The sequence below is a fragment of the Pseudophryne corroboree genome, chromosome 2 (assembly GCF_028390025.1).
Source record: "Pseudophryne corroboree isolate aPseCor3 chromosome 2, aPseCor3.hap2, whole genome shotgun sequence".
Lineage (NCBI taxonomy): Eukaryota > Metazoa > Chordata > Amphibia > Anura > Myobatrachidae > Pseudophryne > Pseudophryne corroboree.
The window spans coordinates 34,791,028-34,817,919 of NC_086445.1; the positions used below are offsets into that span (position 1 = coordinate 34,791,028).

The 26,892-nt window shown below is 45.2% G+C and overlaps 1 protein-coding gene across 5 annotated transcripts in view; it reads right to left on the reverse strand.

Annotated features, from left to right (window-relative positions):
• The window catches only part of LOC134994743 (zinc finger protein 436-like), a 497,924-nt gene that overhangs the window by 388,247 nt on the left and 82,785 nt on the right, over positions 1-26,892 (reverse strand). Inside the window, exon 11 of one of the 5 annotated variants that reach the window (XM_063951015.1) lies at positions 14,043-14,869. The exons of the other annotated variants lie outside the window; for them this stretch is intronic. Within the exon in view, the coding sequence (XP_063807085.1) occupies positions 14,193-14,869 (677 nt within the window). The 3' untranslated portion in view covers positions 14,043-14,192. Of the gene's footprint in view, positions 1-14,042; positions 14,870-26,892 lie in introns of those variants that run through there. 5 annotated transcript variants of the gene reach the window in all.

Sequence of the window (26,892 nt, forward strand, 5' to 3'; positions counted from 1 at the left end):
GCACATACAGAGCAGAACCGTGGTTCCAAACGCCACGGCAGGTTAGGAGTTTGGTGGTGACAGCGAGAACCCGCCCACAGCGCAGTGGGTGGAGTCAGTAACAGGCGGTTACTGACGGTAAGTGGGAATCCCCTATGTGGTCAGGCCTCGTGCGGCTTGACCTTCCATTCTGTGCGCAGCCAACGGGACGCGAAAGCGGCGAGTGCTTTCGTACGGTACCGTCCTGTCACAGGGGTCTACGGCAAGGTTGAACAGTAGGGTGGAGAGAGGACAGTCCTGCCTCGTTCCTCTGGCTAAATCAAAGCAGCGGGTATTGTTAGAATTGACAGTCAGAAAGGCTTTAGGGTTATCGTAGAGAGTAGAAAACACTTTTAAGAAGCGGGTACCAAAGTCCTGTACCTGGAAAATTCGGGAAAGATGTGCCCAGGACACCCGGTCAAATGCCTTATCGGCATCGCAACTTACTACCAGGTTATCCACTAAATTGGCTTGGTGTGTAGCCGTCATGGCCGCTAGAAGTGTCCGAATATTACGGACCGAGTGTCTCCCGCACATGAATTCCATTTGGGCAGTGTGATTTAAATTGGAGAGTATGGGTTGGAGTCGGGTAGCAATAAGTTTTGTGAATATCTTAAAGTCCTGGTTAAGTAAAGAAATCGGTCTATAAGAGGAGGGAAGGGTGGGATCTTTGTTTGGTTTCAAAAGCAAAATGATTCTAGCAACGTTCAACCGTGGGGGGGCTGAGTTACCCGAGAGAATGGAATTAAATAGTTGGGCAAGAAGTGGAGAAACTTGTGACAATAGGGATTTATAATACGTAGCCGACAGACCATCAGGTCCAGGCGACTCGCCTGTCAGGAGTGATTTAATCGTCTGTTCTATTTCCTGTGTCGTTATGGGAGACATTAAGAAGTCTCTGTCGTCGTTTGTAAGGACTGGGAGGTATAGACTGGTCAGAAAGTCCATTCCTGCTGCCGGATTATCTACCGGGGCAGTATAAAAGGATTCAAAGTAGGATAAAAAGGTTGAACTTATGTAATTGTGGGAAGTGGAGAGGGTGCCGTCAGGGAGTTGAATGGAGAGGATAGGGGCTGCTGCCGTGGAGGCACGTACCATGTTGGCCAGGAGTTTTCCTGGTCTATTTCCCCAACGAAAATAACGATTTTTTTGATAGTTAAGTCATCTGGGCCTTTTCAGAACAGAGAGTGTCATAGAGATCCTTAGCCTGTGTATATCAGAGGCGGGAAGATTCCGAGGGGTTGGCCAATAAGGAGGAGTAGGCTACAGAAACTGCTGTGGAGGCTTGGGAGAATCTCTGAACAAGTTTTTTCTTTTAGCTACATATGCTATAATGTGGCCTCTTAAGACTAGTTTAGATGCTTGCCAGAGGAGATTAATGTCCGGGCAATGGAAGTCATTGTCCACCAAGTAATTAGAAAAGGATTGTGCTAAGTGAGCTTTAAAATCATCAGTAGATGCTAAATAGTCAGGGAATTTCCAGTTATAACAAAAAGTTTTAGGTTGAAGTAAGGTAATGGACATCCAAATGGGGGCGTGGTCTGACAATAGAATATTCTTTATGGCCACTTGTTCTATTTTATGTAAAAGAGAACTTGACACCAGCCAGTAGTCCAGTCGGGAAAAGGAGTTGTGAGGATGGGAATAGAAGGTGTATTCACGGGAAATGGGATGGAAAAAATCGCCAGGAGTCTATGAGGCCAAGAGAGTCAAGAAGAAGTGAAACCATGAAGGGCGGGGGAGGGGAGATCTGGTGTTGAGGTAGCAAAGACCTCCTGAGACATCTAGTCCTGGGTCCAAAATTACATTAAGATCCCCGCCCAGAATCAGAAATCCCTCAGGCCATACCTGTAATTTAGAATAAACATCAGAAAAAAGGATGCATTTGGGCCAGTAGGGGCGTATAGGCAAACCAATGTATATAATTCACCCTCTAAATCAGGCCTGGCCAACCTGTGGCTCTCCAGCCTTTGTAAAACCACAAGTCCCATCATGCTTTGCAACAGTTTTACTATTAGAGAATGCTAAAACTGTGGCAGGGCATGCTGGGATGTGTAGTTTCACAACATCTGGAGAGCCACAGGTTGGCCAGGCCTGCTCTAAATCTACTTTCAAAAAGAAAAAACTGCCTTCCGGGTCGCTCCATTCATCACGTATGATGTATTGGACCGATTTACTAAACCATATCAGAACCCCACGGGATTTACTATAAGAGGCAGAGTGAAAGCCTTGGATCCATGTGTCACGCAATGTATTAGGATCGGAGGCCCTCCAGTGTGTCTCCTGGAGAAAAACAATATCTGGGTGGAATTTTTTCAGGTGACCCAGTACTTTTTTACGTTTGATGGGGGTGTTGAGCCCTTCTACGTTCCAGGAGACACATTTAAAAGAGGTCTTAGAGTAAGGGGGACCCGTAGCTAAGAAGGACGACATGGTATTATCCTATACCTTTCCTGGGGAATGTAAAACAGTGAGGTGAGATCACTGTGGACATTGGCCCATCCCAGCAAGTAGGCCAACGGGTACATGTAGATAACATACCTTGAACAAATATGTAATAGATATCGAAGAGTGAAATGTGTGAAGAAGAACATAAGAAATACAACAAATATAACCTGCCAATCATTTCCAAATTTTTAGGAACCCAATGTGGAGGCTCGAGAGGCCAATTATAACCATTAATAATAACTGCAAAATAAGATAGGAGAAAAAAGCAGGAGAAAAAAGAAAGGAGAAGTTGAAAAGGCATGAAAAAAGAGAAAAAGGAGCGCTAGGCCCCAACTCTGCCAAATAGACTAAGGGAATGCAGTCTGCTGCAGTAAATGCAGGACCTCCCCGACATCACAAAACTAAGGAAGAACATATTTCAACAGCGTATGAGAACAACATTGATACTTATCAAACTCGGATATCAGAGGACCGCGGTGAAACAGAGTCCAATGAGGTTAAGAAGTTTCTTGCAGCTTGCGGAGTGTCAAGAAAAACAGTGTTACCATTGTAGTGCACCCGGAGTTTAGCGGGATACAGAAGCGCAAAGCGAATGCCCTTGGAGAACAGTTCTGTGCATACCGGAGAGAATTCTCGACGTTTAGTGGAGACTTGGAAGGAAAAGTCCTGGAATAATAAGAGTCTAGCGTCCTCGTACTTGAGGTCTTTCAGCTTCCGGTATGCGTCCAGAATTGAGATCTTGTCGAGGTAATTCAACAGACGAAATATGACAGGACGGGGGTGTTGTGGGTGTTTATCGCGCCGGTCTGGGCCGATACGGTGTGCTCTCTCTACTTGGAGTGGTCTGGCTGATGACGATAGCCCTAAAGCTTCGGGTAACCAGGAGGACACAATATAAAGCAATTCTTTGGGTCTCACCAATTCCAGCAGACCAATAAGGCACAGATTATTCCGGCGATTCCGATTTTCAAGTTCCTCTAGTTTGTCTTGAAACGCCAGCATATTAGTGTCCTGCGTATGTAACAGAGATTTCGCCTCCATTAATTCATCCTCCAAAGCTGAGATCCTGTCTTCGGCTTCCGTTAAACGAGAGGTGTGCCGTTTCAAAAGCGCAGTTGCCGAGGTCACAGCCTCGGTGAGAGGGGCTAGTTTAGCGTCAAGTAGTGGAGATATGTCTGATAATTCCTTGGCTCGTTTAGTCGCGTCAGAATAAGCAGGGGTCGGATCAGAGGAGTCCAAAGAGTCATCCCTGGAGGGAGAGGATCGGAGAGATTAAGTGACCACAGAAAACTTCTATTTCTGTTTCTGGGTCTGAGAATTTTTAGTATTCCTGGGCGTTTTAGCTACATATTTCTCCATGATGAGGTAGGGCAGTGTAGTAAGATAAGAAGATAGACTACAATAAGGTGTCTACAAGAAGCTGTTCAATTGAGATCATGCAGGACAGGTGATGTCAGAGTAGGAGAGGAGTCACAGATCACACCATGGCAGAGCTGTGGAGCAGTAGCACTGCAGGGAGAGGGGTCGCCCAGCACAGGCAGCCCAGCAGTGTAACCTTTCCAGAGGAGTGCTTATATATAGCAGGGAGGGAGGGTATAGCAGCCCTCGTCCTCCAGTATAGTGTCCCAGTCAAGCAGGCAGCGACCAGCGCGGTACCTGCCTTAGTGGGGGAAAGGATGGCACTCACTGTGGTGCAGGTTCGGGCTGTGGTGCCCAGTACGGCTGTGGGGATCTTTGCCGGAGGCAGCATCTGCAGCCGTATGGAGCACAGGGAGGCCGGCTGCAGTGCACCACAAATTGGAGGCAGAAGGCAGGAGATCCAGGCAGAGGCAGGTGCCGGAGGCAGAGGACTGCGTGCTGTGCACGGGTTGCTGTGCGAGGATGGAGGTCGGGGGCCCCATCCCTGACGTCACCACCCGCCGCCACAAGGACCCACTGCGAGCCGCGGCTCTCCGTCCAGCAAGGGCCTCGTCGGCTGAGGTGAGGATGTGGGCGGCCATGTAACAGGGCTTCCGTCCGGGACACTTCGGTGCTGGAGGCTGGTGAGCCTAAAATGGCGGCCGAGGATGCCGGCGTCTATCATACGCCTTCGTTCCGGGTGGGTATGGGCGGTGGGGAGCTGGGATCAGTGTCCACTTACCCACGTCTATCTCACAGGGGTGCCCCGATGTTGGGGGGGGGGGGGGCGCCGTACCCGGTGTGGAGGGGTTCAATTAAGAAGGTTCCTCAGCAGGGAACGGAGAGCTCTCATAAAACGTGGCCTGCAGTCAGGCCCGCCCTCCGGAAGTACACACATTTTGACTTCTAAGTCCAGAGCACCTGCTGCCATTTTTTGTGCATAGTTGAGTCGCTTGGCCATGTTTCCACGTCAAAGGTATGGCTTTTTGGCCACAATTCTTCCATGAAGACTACTTCTGGCCAGACTTCTTCTAACAGTAGACACAGTGGTGCTTGTCAGCTTTTTGAGTGGTAAGTATCATAGAAAGCCCAATACACTTCATTATATGAGAGAGAGAGAGAGAGAGAGAGAGAGAGAGAGAGAGAGAGAGAGAGAGAGAGAGAGAGAGAGAGAGAGAGAGAGAGAGAGAGAGTGTGTGTGTGTGTGTGTGTGTGTGTGTGTGTGTGTGTGTGTGTGTGTGTGTGTGTGTGTGTCTAAATCTTTTTGGACATCCTATAGTAACAAGTCTTTAAAATTCTTTCACAACTTCAGGATAGTCTCTTATCCTGTATCAACTCTGCTTGAGACAACTTCGCCACTTAATGAAGGTGTTCTATAGATGTTTAATCCAACACTTTTCTTCCATCTTCTTGGCAGGAAACAATGAATTGAAATTGCCATACCTGTGCAGTTGTTGCTTCAATGTTCATATGGTCTTTTTCAGTGTCAGGCAAGACAGTCCACATGTTCCGCTGCTAGCAAACTTGACAGTTCTCTTTAATATCAACATTGGTATGTATTATTATTGTGTCATATGCGTGCATCAGCATGTCCAGTATCGGCAACATTCCATAGAGGCTTAACAATTGTCCAGTTTTCACTACAAAGATTTATTGCATCTATTATCTTTGCGATGGCTCCTGTCTGACAGTCTGAGAAAGTCACTCAAGCACTGCAGTAGTCCACACTTGATCGTCATCTGCAAGTGTGACAAAATTATCTATAAACCAATATTTCTTCTTATCTTCAAGTTATTCTTCCCACCATGAAGCTGTGCGCATAGAGAAATCCAATTCAGATAGTTCTTTTATCTTTGACCACACTGGTTTATATTGAACAATTCCAGCAAGTGGCTGTGCAGTTGCTATTGGTGACTGCATCTTTCAAGTGTTTCAAAACCATTGATTGATCAGGTTTGGTCATAAGATACATTGGAGTTCAAATTTCAGTACTAAACACAAAATTTGAACCCAATAATTGTTATGAGCAGCAACAGATCACGTTCTTTAACAGTTCTCAGCCGTTGCTCGGTGACCTGGGTTGCCGTGTCATGTCTGCCACAGTGGCTTATGGTCTCGGCGTTCACCATGAAGCCTGATGGGTCCTGCTTGATGGTAAAAAGCAGGAACGGTTTAGCCTTCCTGCCATTTATAGCTTCAGCTCTGCATGAAGTGTCCGTCCTGCCCTGCTACTGTTGTCTTGGAGAAACTCTGCCGGTTCCCAGCACCCAGTTTCACCCTTTGGATTATTTTTTTTAACTGTCCTAGTCTTGCCCAGACCTGTGCCTTTTTGTTTCTCTTTGTTAGCCCCTGGTTAGTTTATTTCCTGGTCCCCTAACCTTGCTCGCAGCCTATACTTCTCTTATTGTTGTATCACTTTTAGCGTCTGTTTCTTTCTCCCCTTTTCACACTTCAGCCCATTCTTTGTGCACTCCTAGGGGGAAATGTAATAGGGTGTGAGAATCAGAAAGTGAGAGATTTTGGTCAAATTCTCCTGGATTTTTAAAGTGGCAATCATTTACATGACAAAACAGGTTGATTTTCCCCCATAGTCTCCACATTGACTCCTTGTTACCTCTGTTAAATACTGGTGGCATCCTATTACCGGGAGAACTTATTTCTCCTGAGAATGGCGGCTGTTATAGGTGAACTACATTATAGTCTTCTCAGGAGTCGCGTTATTCCCTAGGTGTGCATAACAATAATCCCAGAGTCAATAAGGGGTATTCAATTGTTTGAAAAGTTGGTTGGGTGTCTGTTTTTTTCCTATTAGATAGGAAAAAACAATTGAATACCCCCCAGTGTGTCACCAAGCCCCTTGTTCCTCATGAATCCCCAATCCCTGTTTCATCATCAGCTGGTATACAATTATCATGTAACCAATTAGCATTGAATGCCTGCTCATGAAACACATCTTCACTTTTTTCAGTGTTAAACTCAAAAGTGAAATTATTTAATATGGGTTCACATGCCATTTTCTTAAATGAATCTTCTACCACCGCACATTTACACATATGGTCATATTCAATGTTGTCCTCATCTGTAGTGTAAATATGCATGGTCACAATTTTGTATCACAGTTTGGACTATTTAAGATACTCTGTATCTGCTGGACTTTAAGCTTCAAACCCCCTTTTCACAACAGCAGTTTATGAAATCGTACACTCTTGTCTGAGTTATAACTCAGTTTTGCATATTAGGTATTTGTGCACTTCCACGGGCTCACCACTAGGGGTCTATCATTTGTCAGCAATCTGTTCTGCTCTGTGGATTACCTGATTAGCTACAAACTGTGTTGATTACTATATTAGCTCTCTCTCTTGGACACGAAGGGGTGGTTTCATTAAGTTTCTGTCTTGGTCTGGAGTAGGAAGATTTGGGCTTCATGTGGTGCTCACTCTATTATGTTGTCACCTATACATTCTGTCCTAGAGAGGGTCTGAGGTAATCCAGTGATTAATTCAATATCATTCAGGTAAATCTATATCTTGCTACAGTTTGCAGTTTTGTTGTGTTTTCAGTTTAACCTTTCAAATCCTGCCAATCTCTTTTGTCTGTCAATTGTTTTGTGTTGTAGTGCTTCCAAGCAGCATGTACACCACAAATTGCTTGCATTTACATATGTGCTCTGTTTATTTCCCTCTAGGTATCAGTATCTGCCGAATTCTGTGCTTGGGTTTTGTGCACACATGGTGAACCATAAGTCTGTGAGCACCAGCCCTCCCCCTAGCTCTTGTAAAATATTGTCTTGTGAAGAACTGTATTACTTCTGCAATATCATCTAATTTCTTATCATCCACTATTGTTTGTAAACAATCAGAACAAACATGTTGCGTAGGCATCCCAACATTAACATATTTTTCCTGTCTGTTTTCCAAACTTTGCATTTCACTCTTTAAAAGCAACTCTTTTATCTGTTGCAATTCAAACATATAATTCATAAATGCTGTGTCATATTGATGCATAGTTAGACATCCATTGCATGTAATGAAAAAACTTCAGTTCTGATATCAATTGACATTTTAACTCAGCTGCAGTTCGGTTGGGGTTAACCAAACGAACATTCTTGATAAGTGAAATGGACAAATTGCCCCTTTGTACATCTATCAGTTGTTTCTGTCACAACCAACCAATAGACTTATTCCATCTACCTTCTAAGACATATTTTTGACAAATTATCACCTTTTGCTAAACAATGCATGTATTGCCTTTGCATACACTGTTGCAAATTGGAAAGCATATACACTGTACCAATGATTTACCAAAACAAACATCGACACTGCACCAAAAATGATCAAGCTTTCAGCAAAATGTATTGAATGACATCCTGCTCGCTACGCCAATTATAATCCTTCACCACTTTCATTCTATGTCAATCAGTAAATATGCTCTGAAACTCAGTATTATATAAAAATATAGAAATACAGTTTATTCGTGCATATAAGTGATCTTAACAAACTAGTATGCAGTTCAAAAGAATGATAAGCAAACAAGAATCAACACTCAGCTTACATATGAAAGTTCTTAAATATGTTCTTCATATCTTCAATCATCTGAGGGGGATCCATCAACACACACAGGACCTGATTCAGATGCAGAAGCAAAGCTGCTATTGCATGCAAGTGGTTAGATGTTTTTGCACTGTGCATGTGTCTAAGTCGCACTACACAAATGCAGAGGAGGTGGGAAGGGACAGTCACAGTGATGCTGAGAAGGATGGCAGAAGGTGCCCACATTATCTGGTGCCACTCACTGCAAAGCAAATAGAGCTTGATGTGATCACTTCTGCTCTCACTGGCTTCCGAATCACGTCCTGACACTCTTAATTTTACTGAGGCAGACTCTGATCCACCTCTCCCCCAGTGCCATAGTGCCAACCCTGACTACCAGCCTATTTGTTACAAGATACAAAAATCCCACAGTCTTTTGTTGGTATCAAGGCATTGCTAGGGAAGAAGTCAATACATTTATTATTTTTGCATGCTGGGTTAGTACTGGCTGCTTTTGCATGTAACCCACAAATGCTGGACAGCATTATTTTTACACTGCAATTTGAATTATGACACATCCCTCCCAAATCTACATCTCTCTGCACAGTTTACATTTGCCCCACCTGCAGTACAACAGCATTCTCTCTTGGATGTATAGTGACCCCCGCAATCAGATGCATACTCCTGCTTGGAATATATATAGTGACTGTGCACCTGTTTTTTGTTTTTTTTTATCAATTTGCCCAATTTAAACCAGAGCTGTATGCACCCCTTGAACAACTGGATAAATGTGGTTTGGTCTTTTATACCCGTCTACTCACATAGCTGTTGGCACCGTCAGAGTGAGACTGCATTACTGTAATGTAGCTCTCCAGCTGCTGTGAGACATCAGTATGAGAGGCTCTATAATATACATCAGCATCTGCCCAGGGATAGGTAATCATTCTGCAAATCAGTGACTGAGTATCTCCTGCACCAGGATGTCTGTGTGGGGCTCGATGTTCCGTGTCTTCCCGCACCAACATCCCAGCTGCAGTGTCACTAAGTGGAACCTCTGCTCAGAACTGGAAAGGTACCGGCCGGCGACAGGACAGGAGCCGGAATTTGGTGGATGAGCAACTAACATCAGCTTGGTAAAATGTTTGCGAATTTATATGTTCTGCTTCGGTAAGGGGAAAGAAACCTACTGGCTGTATAAAGCACATCTCTGTCCGTGTGGTCTTCTGTATACCGGCGGTCGGGCTCCCGGCGCTCAGTATACCGGCGCCGGGAGCCCGACAGCCGGCATACCGACACTTATTTTCCCTCGTGGGGGTCCTCGACCCCCATAGAGGGAGAAAAAAATAGTGTGGCGCGCGTAGCGCGCCACCGTGCCCGTAGCGTGGCGAGTGCAGCGAGCCCGCAAGGGGCTCATTTGCGCTCACCACACTGTCGGTAAGCCGGCAGTCGGGCTCCTGGCGCCGGTATGCTGGTCGCCGGGAGCCCGACCGCCGGCCAGCCGTAGTGAACCCCTCTGTCCCTACTACCGTATGTTTCTGACATAGGGCTGAATTCAAAATTGATCGCAAAAGCAAAATCTTCCTCTAATGGGCAAAACTATGGGGGTCATTCCGAGTTGATCGCTCGCTGCCGTTGTTCGCAGCACACCGATCAGGCAAACAATCGGCATTTCTGCGCAAGCGTACGGGCCGCAGTACGCACGCGCAAAGTACTTTCACAAAAAACGATGCAGTTTTACACAAGGTCGAGCAACGCTTTTCAGTCGCTCTTCTGATCGGCGAGTGATTTACAGGAAGTGGGTGTTTCTGGGTGGTAACTGAGCGTTTTCTGGGAGTGTGCGGAAAAACGCAGACGTGCCAGGATAAAACGCGGGAGTGTCTGGAGAAACGGGGGAGTGGCTGGGCGAACGCTGGGTGTGTTTATGACATCAAACCAGGAACGAAACGGGCTGAGCTGATCGCAGTGTAGGAGTAAGTCTCGAGCTACTCAGAAACTGCTAAGAATTTTCTATTCGCAATTCTGCTAATCTTTGGTTCGCAATTCTGCTAAGATAAGATACACTCCCAGAGGGCGGCGGCCTAGCGGGTGCAATGCTGCTAAAATCTGCTAGCGAACGAACAACTCGGAATGACCCCCAAGAAGTAGCTGTAGGCTACATAAGAAACAAATGAAATGTTGATCTTATTGACTTTTCTAAAAGTTTTTACTCTAATGGTGGCACTGGATGCAGAAAAGGCCTGTGACGGGGTTGGATGGTCATATATGGGTCAAAGGCGACCATCCAATGGGGCACCTTCCTGAGACGAGAAGCTTCTCTTAGTTATAATCCGTCTGCCTCCATTTTAGTTACTGTCTTCCAGACTTCCATCCCCTTACCACGTGTCAGGTAAAAACGCAGGCGTGCCTGAGGAAACGTGGAAGTGGCTGGCCAAACGCAGGGCATGTTTGTGACATCAAAGCTGTAACTAAACAGACTGAAATCGCAAGGTAGGAGTAGGTTTGGAGTTAATCAAAAACGGCATGAAAATTATTCTGAGCAGTTCTGCTAACCTTTCGTTTGCACTTCTGCTATGCTAAGATACACTCCCAGAGGGCGGCGGCTTAGCATTCGCACTGCTGCTAAAAGCAGCTAGCGAGCGATCAACTCGGAATGAGGGCCAATGTGCACTGCGGGTGGGGGACAAATATAACATGTGCAGAGAGAGTTAGATTTGGGTGTGGTGTGTTCAAACTGAAATTTAAATTGCAGTGTAAAAATAAAGCAGCCAGTATTTGCCCTGCACAGAAACAATATAACCCACCCGAATCTTACTCTCTCTGTACATATCCCACCTGCAGTGCAGATGGTTTTGTCCATTAGAGGAAGATTTTGCTTTTGCAATAAACCTTCAATTAGGCCCATACAGTATATACTTGCAGTGACTAGAACAATAATATTCTTCTTCGCTTATGAATAGCCTTATCAGGAAATGTGCTCTGATAGTAAAACATTCCCCTCATTTAGTTGTGTTACCTAAATTACTTTATATACTACAACATTCCCCTATTTATCTACCTCAGAATATATTTGATAAAACTGATAGTCTTTTGTCTTCGTTGGTCTGGTCGCATCTGAGCTAAATTAAATTATAGACTTTGACAAGAACCTGTGACTCAGGTGGTCTTGCTCATCCTAAATTCAGATTGTATTATATGGCGCGCAATTGTCACATTTGATACCCTGGGTTAAAGATGTCAATGGGGATACGTTGATATCTCAACTTTTGACTCATAACCTAACTGGTCTCACCCAACTGCAGTTCTTATTGAGCGATAATATTACTGTTCTTGCCGTGCCGCTTGTTAAACAAGCTATTATTATATGGAGACAAGTTCATCATATATTGCAGGGGGAGGGTTGGGTTCCTGACACACCTTTGACTTATTCTCATGCCTTTCATCAACTTGTTCCTTTACAAATGGGGTCGGTATGGGGATGCTGGGTTATATGTTCAATTGGCCAGTTGTATTTATTGGGAACTTTAAAAACCTTTGAACAATTACGTATTGATTTTGATCTGCCTATGTCATACTTCTGTCGTTACCTCCAGCTTCGGCATGCATGCTCGTCTCAGTTTGGCACTATACCACCTATACTCCAAATCTTTCCTGTAAATTCACTTTTAACGTCCATTGGTCAAGCTTGAGCCATTTCTGTGCTTTATTCAGCTGTGCTCGGTGCCCATCACTCTGGTAAGCTCCCTAGCCTTAGCTCCAAATGGGAATCTGATTTGGGACCTATCTCCTTAGATATTTGGGAAGATGCTTTGGGAGCTTCTCGCACTGCTACCACCTCTTCCAACAAATACATTTATTTATCCTCCACCGAGTTTATCTTACTCACACTCGACTGTCTAGAATGGGAGGAAGAACTGACTCATTGCATGGCACTTGCTGTAGTTTTGTCCTGTAGTGAGTCCCTTTTGGCAAGCCGTGATAAAGGATAATAATTTCTACGGGTATACCATCGGATATTCTTACACCTACTGTTTGTGTCCTCGCAGTAATAGATGATGAAATATTAGATGCAAATTCTAGACGTTATAGTCTTAATTTATGTGCTCTTGCAAAAATTTTGATAGCGAGATCTTTGATGTCACATTTGGGTTCCAATGTTAATGTATGGATACCTCTGGTGGGTCCTGATCCTGACTGTATTTCTCATATTCTGGGGCTTACCTCAGCATATCCTGTAATTTGCATCTGGTCACCTTAACAGGAAGACTGCAAATCTGTGTTTGCTTACCTTGAATAGCCACCTGAGTAGGAATTCCTCTAAGTAATCAGCTGTGTGCAGCATTTTGATTCTTCACTGTGTTCAGCAATCTGGAGTTTAGGCCTAAAAGTCAGCATCCTCTGTTCATTTGTAGAAGTTTAGGCATCAGTGTTTTTTAGCCTGCTAGGCCTCACTCCACGTCAGAGCCTAACCTGGAGTACTGACATGACAGGGTCTGAGCACCTGACCTGGAGCTATCCAATCCTGTGCCAGCCTGAGACTCTCTGAATCACCTGACTCTGATCACCAAGGACCAGGAAGTTTAAGTAAAGAGACTTTTGTGTTACAGAAGCTGCCAGTTCCTTGTGTCACACAGCTCAGTGTGAGCTTAGTAGCTGAGCTCCCTAAGAGGTAACACTATTACCTTAGTTCCTGTAAAACTCTGCTATTTTGCTACCCAGTCTGGATTACAGTTGTGTTACCAGTTATATCCAGTATTCTTCAGTCTCGTCTTAAAGACACAGCCGCAGTATTCTTCAGCCTCATCTTAAAGTCACAGCCACAGTCATTGTTTAACATACAGTTGTGTTTCCAGTTATATCCGGTACCAGTCTGGATTACAGTTGCGTTTCAGTTATACCGGTACCCAGCCCGGTTCACAGCATGGTTCTCAGTCTCGCCGGTAACCAGCCCGGTTCCAGTCTCACCGGTAACCAGTTCGGTTCATCGTCTTCAGCTCTCCACCCAGATCTGCGTAACTCCAGAGAACCTATTTCATAGTAACCTTGAGTACACAAACACCTGCTCCTGTGACAGTATATCCAGTTCGTTCTCACCAATAGATTCACCATCCCGCTATCAACACCAAGTCCCCGGTGATCCAGTGGTCAGGATACGGTTCCCTCTGCCGAGGCCCGGGTTCGACTCCCGGTCAGGGATTGCTCCTTCCTATTTCATCTCACTGATTCCCACAGACCAGCCAAATAAACACATAGTCCTCCAGTTACCCGCATGGACTTCACATACACGCCGGGTTCACAAAACTACAGTCATGACAGGGTGAATTCGGTTGTGTCTCATAAAAAGTTTGTATGCATCTCCAGAAAAACACCTGGATTTAAGTTCTATAAAATCTGGGACAGGTGGCTTTCTTCTCCATACGGTCAGGGCCTTCCTGTATCTACAGTATAACTCAGCTTGGTAACAATGTTGACTATATTAGATATTGCAATATCCAGTACACTAAGGTAGCTGCAGCTCCAAATTCGTCTTCATGACAGTTTATTTTGAATGTATATGTTCACATTTCTCTTTTTAGAATATTTTTTTTCACTATTAAATACCGATTGTTTTATACTCTGATGATATGTACAGAATGAGACCACACCAAGGACTTCTGTTTTCAATATGCTTCTCTTTTATTATTTCAAAGTTCGTTTACGCATACATGTTTTACACATTCTGTTGTCACAAAGCATATGTTACTGTTTGACTGCATCAAAATCAAATAAAAATGATTGGAAAAAAAAATAAAAACATTCCCCTCATTGGCTACAAAGAAACAATTTGTGCCCTCTGTGAATCCGTTTATGATGGTAAAGATTTGAATTGTCAGCAAAACACTTTCCACACTCGGGGCAAGCAAATGGCTTCTCTCCGCTGTGGGTCCTCCGGTGTTTGATGAGCGTAATTTTCTGTGAAAAGCATTTGCTGCACTCGGAGCAGGAGTACGGCTTCTCGCCTGTGTGGACACGCACATGTATGGTCAGGTAGGCCTTACACTTAAAGGACTTCCCACACTCCGAGCACACATAAGGCTTGCTGTCCGTATGCGTCTGGAAATGTTGCAGAAGGACCAGGGGGTCTGTAAACTGCTTCCCGCACCGGGAACAGATGTGCTTCTTTATATGACCCCGCTTGTGGTTGGTGGCATGCACCATCTGACTGACAGACGCCCCAGACTCCGGCTGGCAGTATGGCTTCTCGCTGGTGTGAATCCTGTGATGTCTAAGGAGAGATGATTTCACTGTAAATGTCCTGTCACATTCGGAACAAGAAAACGGCTTCTTCAGCGGCTGCATCCTCTGATGTATAGTCTGACGTTGTCTGCAGGAAGGACATATCCCACACGTGCAGCCTGGGTGTGCTTTCTGGTGGGTAGTGAGATCCGGGCAGCGGGTCCAAGCGTAGAAAGTCTCTGAGTTATGTGGCGCTGCCGGGCCTGTAGAAAGGATGACAGCTTTAGTAATCTGCTACATCAATCCTATGGGACGTGTTTAATATTCACATATCACACGGTATTAAACAGACACACACAACAACAAAAAATTCAAATCAAGGAGAAATGAGGATGATTTATAAAAGTGGAGCGAAAAATAGAAATAACTTACGTCCACATACTATTAAAATAACACAAATAACATTTACCGCCAGTTTAGAATGAAACGTCATATTAAACTGGAGATAACTGTTTACAGAAAATGGAGTTCAACTACCACTATAGTTATGGGACAATACCTCCAGTGTTTGCCTACTCCCACTTACACAGCGTCCTTCATCTCATCATTGCAGATCTTCCCAAACAAGTGGAGATCACAATGGAGATGATGGAGGGATATATTTGGAAGCAGCTGATAGAGAGTAAGACATCCTCCATCTAAAGGGAAAAGTTATGTTGTCTGGGATCAACCTTTCTCGCTGAGATATCAGAGTTTGTCGGATTCTGGCAGCCAAGGGTTCCATCATTAGAGCACAGATGAGACAGCGGACAGCCCTGCCTGGTGCCATTATGTCTGAGGTAAGGGGATGGAAGTCTGGAAGACAGTAACTAAAATGGAGGCAGACGGATTGTAACTAAGAGAAGCTTCTCGTCTCAGGAAGGTGCCCCCTTGGATGGTCGCCTTTGACCCATATATGACCATCCAACCCCGTCACAGGCCTTTTCTGCATCCAGTGCCACCATTAGAGTAAAAACTTTTAGCAAAGTCAATAAGACCAACATTTCATTTGTTTCTTATGTAGCCTACAGCTACTTCTTGGGGGTCATTCCGAGTTGTTCGCTCGCTAGCAGATTTTAGCAGCATCGCACCCGCTAGGCCGCCGCCCTCTGGGAGTGTATCTTAGCATAGCAGAATTGCGAACCAAAGATTAGCAGAATTGCGAATAGAAATTTCTTAGCAGTTTCTGAGTAGCTTGAGACTTACTCCTACACTGCGATCAGCTCAGCCCGTTTAGTTCCTAGTTTGACGTCACAAACACGCCCTGCGTTCGGCCAGCCACTCCCCCGTTTCTCCAGACACTCCCGCGTTTTATCCTGGCACGCCTGTGTTTTTCCGCACACTCCCAGAAAACGGTCAGTTTCCACCCAGAAACACCCACTTCCTGTCAATCACACTCCGATCACTTCAACAATGAAAATTCTTTGTTCGGACGCGAGTAAATCTACTAAGTTTTAAGCTACCATGCGCATGTGCATTTTTGCCTTAATCGCTCCGTTGCGAAAATCGTCAACGAGCGATCAACTCGGAATGAGCCCCCTTGTACGACAATGTTCTTGCTTCTAGCATAATAAATGAGATATTATATACTTAGCCATTTCAAAATTTTTTAATTGTAACAAAGTGTGCTGATCATTTTGGGTCGGTAGCCATTTTGTGGACTGAAACCAAACAGGCAGCCTAACCAGTTTACTAAGAACCAATGAGATCCATGAGGAATGGGAAGCACAGTGATGGGTGCCGCATGTGCCAGCCACAACTCCCTATTGAATTTCTTGGCTGCCCCCTCATGAATACCGGTTCAGCCCATACAAAATGGCCGGCTCTGCTGTTCGGCAGAGAGTGAGAGAGGGCTGTACACTGAGCTGCACATTTACAGCAGAGGGTAATCAGTGGTACAAACAAAATGATGTTCTGTGATTCGTCATTTAGCCCCCTTCAATGCTGAGGCTTTTCTCACCCCTATGCTGAGCCCATTTTTCGATGTTTGCGCTTGTCACATTACGGCATCAATATCAGTTATTGTTTAATGCAGTGCCTATTCAAATGACACATTGATTTTATTCAGAACTCTGCACTCTTAGAAATAAACATTAGTCTGTTTGCTCCTTCTAAAAGTCAAGTAAAGTGTAGACAAAATGTTTAATTAAATTTTCAAGAAAGTCAACTAAACTCAAATGTTATTTACCACCCCTCTCCCACCCCCCAGCATTCATTTAACTTTTAAAAAAATTCTAAATAAAACAGATTTTTGTTTGTACCGGTTAAATCCTTTTCTCTAGAGTCTAGAACCAAGTGGAACACTGGAGAACAATGGACGTATAGCAGGTGTGAGAGGAGTCTGGGCACTAAATAGTTAAAGTCTTCCAACACAGGCTCCTCCCCCTCTATACCCCACCTTGTCACCTGCATCCAGTTTACACTAACGAAGCCGAAGAAAAAAGAGGGAGCAAAAGGAGAAGAGAAGGAGGCAAACACCACCACACACACAGGGATACTAGAAGAGTGGCTGGTAAATCATCTGCCCCAAAAAACAGCTGGGAGCACATAAATATTTAACCAATAAGTAGAAATATCCTTTTTTATCTTTCATTCATGGGGGACACTGGGAGAGTGTGCTCCTGTGCGAAAGACAACACACTGTGACCAAAACTGGCATCACTAGAGGCAAAAGTGTCAAAACGGTAGAATTTTATAAAAGTGTGGACCAAGTGGCAGCCCTATAAAGCTGTGCCACCCAAGCACCATGACAAGCTGCCCAGGGAGTCCCCACTAACCTGGTTGAACAGGCCTTCACTGACTCAGGAACAGGTAATCCGCTTGAAAGAGAAGCATGGCTGATATCCATCATCCATATGGCTATAGACTGTTTTGATGCAGGCCAACCACACCTGTGAGCATCAAAGGACAAACAGCGCATCAGTGTGACGTAGGGCCCTGGTCCTAGAGACATATCCCAAAAGCACAAACCACGTCTAAGGTATGCATTGATGGGTCCGAACCACCAGTCTCCTCAGCGAGTAATGGAACCACAATCTCTTGATTAATGTTGTAACTAGAAACCACCTTATGGAGGAACTTCAAATTGGTGCAAAGGACTGTTTAGTCCTGGTGAAAGATAAGAAAAGGGGACCTCTGTGACAAAAATTCAGATACCCTTTTGGACGAAAATATAGCTAGTAAGACGACTGTCTTCCAAGTCAAGAAACGCAGGTCCACCAAGTCCAACAGTTTAAAGGGAGGCTGCTAAAGAAGTCCCATGGCACCACAGGAGTTCCAAAGGTGTAACACCCCCTGCAGGAAAGTCTGTATAGCAGGAATGGCCACAAGATTCTTCTGAAAGAAGACCAAAATAGCTAAAACATGAACTGTCAGCAAACTGAATCAAAGACCCAAGTCTAGACACCTTTAAAAAAAAGACAGTAGCCTGGATAACTGGAAAACTGACGGGGAAAGCTGCTGTTGTCCGCACCAAGCAAAATAGGTTTTCCACACTCTATTGTATATCCTAGCGAAGATGGTTTCCTGGCATTGAACATAGTCTTGACCACCACATCGGGGAAACACCTCACTTTTAGGATGGCAGTTTCAATAGCCACACCATCAAAGTCAGTCTCGGCAGATTGTTGTAATAAAAAGGGCCTAAACTGAGAAGATCTGGATGAAGAGGTAGTCGCCAAGGAGGGACTAACAAATATTTGAAGTAGGCTTACCATCCTCAGAGCAATGGGCAGATGGAGCGTGTAAACCAAAATTTGGAGTTACGAATCTACATTTCTGCCAACCAGGATGATTAGGTCTCCTTGTTACTATGTGCTGTGTTTGCCCATAATAATATTTTCCACAAGACTTAAGGCAACTCTCCACTCTTAATCCAATATGGCTGCATCCGGTTCTACCGGAACTGCCAACCTACTGACTGGTGTCACTTCCTGGCATTAGTGGTACTGTGTGATCCTTCCTCCTTATTTGGATAGAGGTAAAGATGAATCTAAGTGAAGTATCTTGTTACAAGTACTTTGCCAACAAGAAGAGGAAGAAAACTCCTCTATTAAAAACAGGATAAGGTGGGGCTGTCAACTCGCCATCTACGGTTATAAGTCTCTACCATCAAAATGGCACCAAGATATATCAGCACAATTCAAATGACCAGGTGATCACTTCAGTGGCATTCCAATTAAAACATCTGGGCACATGTAAGATACCAAACGTATTCCATGTCTCTGTCCTCAAACCTGTAGTTCTCAACTGTCCTCGACCCCTTGTAGACAACCCTCTACCACTTGTGTGGATCATCAAGAGGAATAAATAGTTTAGCTAATCCTGGATTTCAGAGGCACAGTTCAATTTCTAGTGGATTGGTGAGGAATGTTATTGGGTTAAAGCATCGGATGTCCATGCCCCACAACTTCTACATAAATTCCACCCAAAGCTTTCCCATAAACCATTTTGGTGCCCACTCCTAGACGAAGGGGTATTTTCACAGCGTGCTAGGCCCCAGAGCTCACATACTGGGTCCGGTGGCTCTCCACAGCTGCTGTGGATCCGCGGCAGGAACTGGTCTGTTGATGCTGGTCCACAGTGATCTGGCTGTGGCCAGCGGTCTCCCATTGTGATCTCCCTTAGTATCAGGCAGCCATGACTCCCACAGGGACATGCGCGCTGACTTGTTTGAAATTTAAAGAGACATACACGCCAAATGTGACATCATGTTTGGTGTGATATTTTAATTTTCGCTCTTTAAATGGGAGTCTGAGCACCGGACAGTGCCAGAGTATAGCTTCCGTTTCCTAAACTCCAGCATTAGCCTCAGTGTTTTGTGATACCTTGCTATGAATCCTGCACCCAGTTCTTGCCTACACTGTGTCCCTCTCCTGGTCCTCACCTTCCCCGTGTTCCATCCTCTGTTCCTGCCTACCTAGTGTCTGTTCCCGATTCCAGTGGTGTTCCAGACTTCCTGTCCAGCTCTGACCCAGTCTGTCGTCCCTACATTCAGACACCTCACTGCAAGTTATCGTACCATCTCCAGTACGTACCAGTCCATACTAGGTAACCAGGTAACGGGCCGCAACCAGCATGCCAGGCACAGTGAATTCCAAACCTTTTTAGGAGGTTCTCTGGTAAACACCACCGGCACATTAGACTCCACACTTTTGGGTCTCAGCCAATCCCGAAGTACGGGTCCATTAAACTGATCTGTGAGTTGAGACAAACTGTCTTTCTTCGTCCTTCCACTTCGAGGATTCTTCAAAGTCATATTCCAATGGACAAGCTTTTCCTCTTCCAAGGAGGAAACATCAGAATCAAAGTTATAACCCTGCACCTCAGGGTCAAATAACTGATGTTTCTGGATCTAACATCTGCTGCAGGGAGGATGAAACCTGTACTAATCCCTGAATGGACTGTGACAAATCAGAAACCAAAGCAGGTTCCACAGAGGATGGCTGGGTATTGGTACCGTGTGCCTCTGGACAGTGCCTAGATAGACTACTGTTGAGAGAGCACCATCATAGTTTTAGAGATGGTATTAGCCCCAGCAGGTTCAGATGGGGACCATGCAACGGAGAAACTAGAATCCTGTGGTTGAGTAAAGCACACTTCAAAAAGCCCCCCCCCCCCCCCCACCAGTACACAGAAAAGAGCAGCAGTTACAGTATTTGTAAAAGTCAGCTGCTAAACTGAAAATGCTCAGAAGCAGTAGAGACACAGGCAGTAAAGAATATCAGGCACACATAGAGATAATCATGCACCACAGGGAAAATAACCCTTAACTAATACCCCTTTCAGATCTCCAATGCCGGATCCCACCCGGAAATTTGAAACGGGTCCTTCCCGGGTGGGATCCGGCATTGGAGACTGTCCGACCCGGCAATATGCTGGGTCGGTTGCAATAGCGGCAGGGGGCGGTGCTGGGAGATGAGCTCATCTCCATGCTGCCTCTCCCTATCTAGTAATCGGGTCCCGGGTCGCATTGACCCGGGAATCCATTTATGCAGCCACTGACCCAGAAATAACAATGCTTATAACCCGGGTTGAATTACCGGGTCAGGCGACCCAGGAATTCGGACTTGGCGCTTACACACCACACACTGACCCGCGTCGACCCGGCAATATGCCCGGTCGATACCGGGTTATTTGTGCGATGTGAAAGGGGTATTATGCACAACCCCTAAGAAGAGTGTAATTTAAGCTATAGCTGTACAGAGGAGGCTGTGAAGTATAGAGGAGGATTTGCCCATCCCTGCAGTCAAACTTAACTGCAGGAGCTGTGGAGTCGATGGCTGCTCGGCATGGGGAGAGGAACTCCTTGGTGGGCAGTCCTGAGGAAGTATACAAATAGGAAGGGAGGAGCAACGGGAGAGATCCCTCCCCAGGGCAGAGCAGTTTACTAATGTCGTTCTTTTCTGCAAATAGGCTGCTACAACCTGCTTATTTCTCCGGTGGTCACTGGTCCCTGCACCTCCCTGGCAACATCCACTACATAGGGGAGAAAAGCTGCTTCAAAAGAAGATCCCCACCTAATCCCGCCTGTTCATTATAGCTGTCTCTGGGAACAGTGCTGTGACACACAGTGTGGCTACCATGCTGAGGACCGTGCTTGAAACTATAATACTAAAGTGTACAGCCAATCCAAAGTAAAAGAAAGAAAACCAAAACAAATAAAAATGACATTAAAAAAAGTGCCCAAACCCTGAGGCACTAACTAGATTGGCTTCAGGAGGCAGGGGGTGGGAATAACTGGATATTCGTACTTGCCGTTAAATCATTTTCGGTACCAAGACAATGTAGAGAGCAGCTGAGATTCTAACTCCAGAACTGGAAACACTTGGAAAGATGGACACTACTGGCCAGTGTTAGTCCACAGTCTGGGTCCAAGAACAGAGTAGTAACAACTAGCCCGTCTAGATGACCAACTCTAGAAAAACCAAGGCTAGGCACAACCCAGTATAAACCCACCCTGAGACTGAACAAGGAGAAGTAAAACCATCTAAATCTATGCTGCAGGAGAAATACGTACTTTCTTTATTGCGACCATTCCACAGGTAGGGAAGATTGCTGTCACCAGAGGGGGGAATCAGATCATGCAGCCAGCTCCTCCCCTGGCTCCCTCTCTCTCCCCCAAGCACAACAACAGGGAAATCACTGAGTGCAGCCCCACTTCCTAGAAATCCAAGAGTGGCTGACCTCACACGCTCATTTTATGAAGAGGGGAGACACTGATTAACCTGCAGAATGGCCGCGCCATGCTTAGCCAGTGCAGCAAACTGCTACCCTCTAGAAGGGCAAGATCCTTGACAAAGACGCCCTTGCATCGAAACGCATCGGTACTAGTAATTTGGGGTGTTATTATCCAAAACTGTGGTTTTTCACAAAGTCCAGTGAGGTGTAAATTCCGGAGTTCCATCTTCTCCTATACGGTGACTATCTATACTTTAAACTGACCATGTGATCTGGTATTGCAGTATGCCCACAATTTTAATACATTTAAATTGGAATAAATGTGTGTGCTTTTAAAATACTGCACCAGTTTTTATTCCATGTATGGTCCTAATAACCAGCTGCAGACAAGGACGCTGCGAAGTGCGAAAAAGATACCTTTATTAACATCTACAACATATCTTTAGATGTAAGCAATGTGTAAGCATCCTTTTTATTGGTGCTGATTGATGCTGAAAGGGGAGCACTCCTGACCGCTCGAGGTTTGGGGTTAAAGAAGGATCTCACCCAATATATGCTCCTTTCCAGGATTGGGGACTCATTGTATTACACTATTGTGTTTTATATTTTTGTTTCCTTTTTATATGTGGACGGAGATGGATTTATCGGGATATTACTCTTGACAACTGACTCTAATAATTTGTTTTATGGATGATATTCCCGTGTGGAAAGAACATCGATACTAGCGCTTATTATGGTCAATACATTTTCCTTCTATTGTACTATGTGAGTTGGGTGATTTTTTTTTATTTTTACAGTGCTGCTGCTTGTATTCTTAATTGCGCCCAAAAGGTTTTGTCATCAATTTCTGTTTACGGGTGTAATCAGGTTGTGTAGCCAGGTCCTCCGCTGGCTCTCTCTCTCCCCCGACCACACCACCAGTGAACTTACCTTAACAGGCCAATCACTGAGTGCAGCCCCAGTTCCTAGCAATCCTAGAGTGGCTGACATCAAGTGCGTCCTCATCTTACAAAGAGGGGAGCTGTGAATTAATAGGGAAGATGGCTGAGCCAGAGTGGCAACAAACTGCTACCCTCTAGAAAGGCAAGAGCGTCGGCCGTGGGTCCAGGTGGGTTCTGGAATGGAGACCCAAGCAAGTGAAGCCAGAGAGGAACCCAGTTCTCTTCCCCAGCTCTCCGGCCACAGCGATGAACTTCATAGCTGTTGGATCTCCCATTGTGTGCTACGGGTGGAGCACATATCAGACTACGTAAAAAACAATAAAAAGATTATAAATGAATAAAAAAAAAAAATAACCTAAAATACAGGCAGCGCTAATGAAAACAGCCCAATTTGGGCACTTAAACATTGAAGATCATGGGTTTCAGGGGGGTGGAGCTACTCCCTTCAAGTTATACTAGTCTAATTAAGTGCCAGTTCCTACTGTTCCCTGAAGCAACCCCATGACCCGGAGTCCTCCAGATTGGATGAAAGAGAAGGAGGGACAGCTGGATTACTTTAACTATTTAGTGCACAGATTCCTCGCACCAGCGGTATATCCCCATTGTACTCCAGTGTCCCCCATGGACGAAAGAGAAAGTGGTATTCTTTGTACCAGTATTTATATAAATTCTTACGTATACGATCCTACATTTTTTTTGTGTGCACATTTTCATTATTGAAACGCTTGTGTGAAATAATATGTAAGCCGAACAAGGCCTACCAGTCTTTAAACTAGTAGGATGTGGGGAGAGTTGGCCATTTTTCTGTACTGCATTAATTGTCAGACAATAAATACTAAGAGGGCACATAGTTTGAGAGAGAGGACCCCACTCTTTCAAACAAGGCTGACGCCGTGTGTGTTTGGTACAGTCTGGGGGAGATAAAATGCAAGCGAAAGGATAAAATGGAGTTTGAGATCGCCGGAGGTGTGGGAAGCCGGACGATCCCTGAAGTTTTTTTTAAAGGGGCAATCACTTACAAGACAAAACCATGCCTTGTAAGTGATTGCCCCCTTAAAAAAAACGTTGGCCAGCATTCCGTACCTCCGGCAATCGTGGACATCATTACATCCTGTCGACAGTGTCTTCCCCATCTAGGAAACATTTAATTTCCATTGTGATATTGGGGCAGATGTATTAAGCCTGGAGAAGGAATAAACCAGTGATAAGTGCAAGGTGATAACGCACCATCCAATCATTACGGATTTAAAAAATGACGGTTAGGAGCTGACTGGCTGATGCGTTATCACCTTCCACTTATCCCTTCTCCAGGCTTTATATATCTGCCCCATTGTCTAGTGATCACAGATGCATCGTCCTCCACCTTTATGATATTTATGTGGAGGGTGAGGACCACACATCATCCACAGCAAAGGGGCAAACATTGGTGTCCGTGTCATAATTTGGCAACAAAAGCTGAACCTGCCCCACAACCCAAGATACTAGAACAAGTTAAATTATTAATGTCTTTTATTCAACATTATTTTAAAGCAGGATAGCTGTTCCCGAGGAGCTCAATAACAATGACGGGAACCAGATCCTGCCGACATGGAGACAGCGGCCGCAGAACTTCAGTGTCCAGAATTGTTACAGTGGCCAACCATAACATAGAGGTGTAACATGTAGGGTGGTAGTGGAGGCACATGGGGAGGTCAGAGGGGCATGTGGGGTGGAGTGTGGAGGCATGTGGGGAGGTCACGTGGCATGTAAAGAGATCAGAATGTGAGCGAGTGTCTTTGTACACTCCCATAAGACGAACCAACCACCTATGTGACCACACTCCACCTCCCTAGAAATATAGCACGGCCTTTATTATATTCAAGCATTGCTACCCTCTAGGTGGATGTGAACCAATGTAATACAAGAAAAAAAAAAAAAAGTAACACATAATAGAGAACAGTGATGTACCCTCACTGCCATGGATATTGTAAGGTAAGCGGAGAAGTAAAGTATATCACCAACACAATGTAAAGTTTTATATGAAGACGAAGCTGCTCCCTTTACCACGCACAATTCCAAGTCCTGCAGTCAGTGGGAAAAGAAGTCTGTTTGCATTCCATAGTTTATCTATCAGACTGTTCGTTTATTCGACTAAGCTTGCGTGAACCCTCTTATGTTGCGTATAGTTTGAGCCATCATAAAAGCAGCGTCCGCACTGGTTACACACGAACGGCCTCTCTCCGGTGTGGATGCGCTGGTGTTTCACAAGGTTGGATCTCTGCGTGAAACGTTTCCCACATTCTGCGCAGCTAAAGGGTTTCTCGCCAGAGTGAATCCTCTGGTGCGCAGTAAGAGCAGACCTGCCGGAAAAACTTCTCCCGCACTCTGGGCATAAAAATGGCCTCTCCCCGGTGTGAATTCTTTTATGGTAGAGAAGACTTGACCTTTGATGAAAGGATTTCCCACAGTAAGAGCAGTGAAACAGTTTTCCCTCAGTGTGACATCGCTGGTGAACGGTAAGAGCCAATTTGGCACCGAAACACATTCCGCAAACAAAGCATCTATACAGATTACTGGCGCTATGCGTTTGCTGATGGGTGACGAGGGCTGAATGATTAGGGAAACATTGCTGACACTCCGAGCACTGATGCGTCGTCTCAGGATAGTGTGAGGAGGCGTGCGGACCTGTTGGGGACAAAAGTACTAAGATAAACCCTCTATACATCAGCGGATGGGTCGTGTCATCATGTATGATAAATTCAGTGTAGGTATATATGTTTGTACCATAAAGATATCAGATATTATTGAATGTAATCAGTACCATATACAATTGTTACTTAACAATGCCATTCCCATATAACCTTGGAGTTTGTCTAGAACTGTCTGATTTACTGTGCATTTAAAACAACAAATGGACTGTTGTTCTGACATCATCACTCCACTCACAACAGCACAATGGAAGCAGCCATCTTTCTTTTACACTACTAGAATGTTGCTGAATCTGTCTCCTTCCCTCACTGGCATTATGGGGAAAACACCAAGCAGAATGGGACGGGGCAGTTATACAAGTATAGAGTAATTTTGGGACAGAACATACTGTATGTTCAGAGTAATGTAACTCCACCTATTCCTGTAACTACCGGTCACCTGGATGGCAGCTCATCCTGCCCCATCTACCGGACTAGCAGCCCCAGCACTAGCAGATATAATAGTGTGTGGGCTGTGAGACAGAGCGGAGGCAGCGGTAGGACGCAGCGCTGGATTATGGTCGGCTGTGTGCTTACAGACATGGAGCAATGGGAGACTGCAATCCCGAGATCCCCAACTCAGGGATAGACCCCTGATAACAGGAGAGACTAATCCTACATGACGCCGGCTCAGACAGCAGCAGGAGGAACTATGGGGAAGATTAAATTATTCAATGGGTGTCCTAAATTGCAATTCTCCCACGTCACTTTAGACGGGGTGATATGCGATTGTTTGGGCGCCCATTGTTTCATCTCTCCCAGAAGTGGTGCCGGGTTTAGCTGCGCAAAACAGGTAAACCGGTGCCGGCAGCACAAGTTAACTGCTGCCGGCAGATGCCCACTAAACCTGTAGAAAAGAACTGCCTCAAAGCAAGCCACTGTTTTAACCAGGAGCTGAATACAGTGGCGGACGGAAACCTGAGGTAGATGCAGAAGCAACCTCACAAGAACTGAAAGTCCTGAACCTTCGGGGGAGGGAGGTACAACCTCTGACCGCAAGTATAGAATAATAGGCCCAAGAAAATCATCCTTTGTGAGAATGAGATTGGACATTGGGTTATTCAATATCCAGCCGTAGCTCTCCGAGGTATCTCACAATCTGTAGATGCTGGAGGAGAACCTCCAAAAGGTGCTTTTATCAAAAGGTTGTCCAGACAAAGCATGACGGTAAGTCCCTTATTCCTTAATAAGGAAATCATGGGTGGTCCATTACCTTCTTAAAGACTCTGGGGGTCATGGACAGAGGGGTAAGGCCTGAAACTGATAATGGAGATGATCCACACAAAGAGAAGGAATTGATGATGGCATTAATAGATCGGAACATGGATGCAAAAATCTCCCCACCTTACTTGGCGCTGGCACAGGGATTTCATCTTAAATCAGGACTAATCAACAATTACC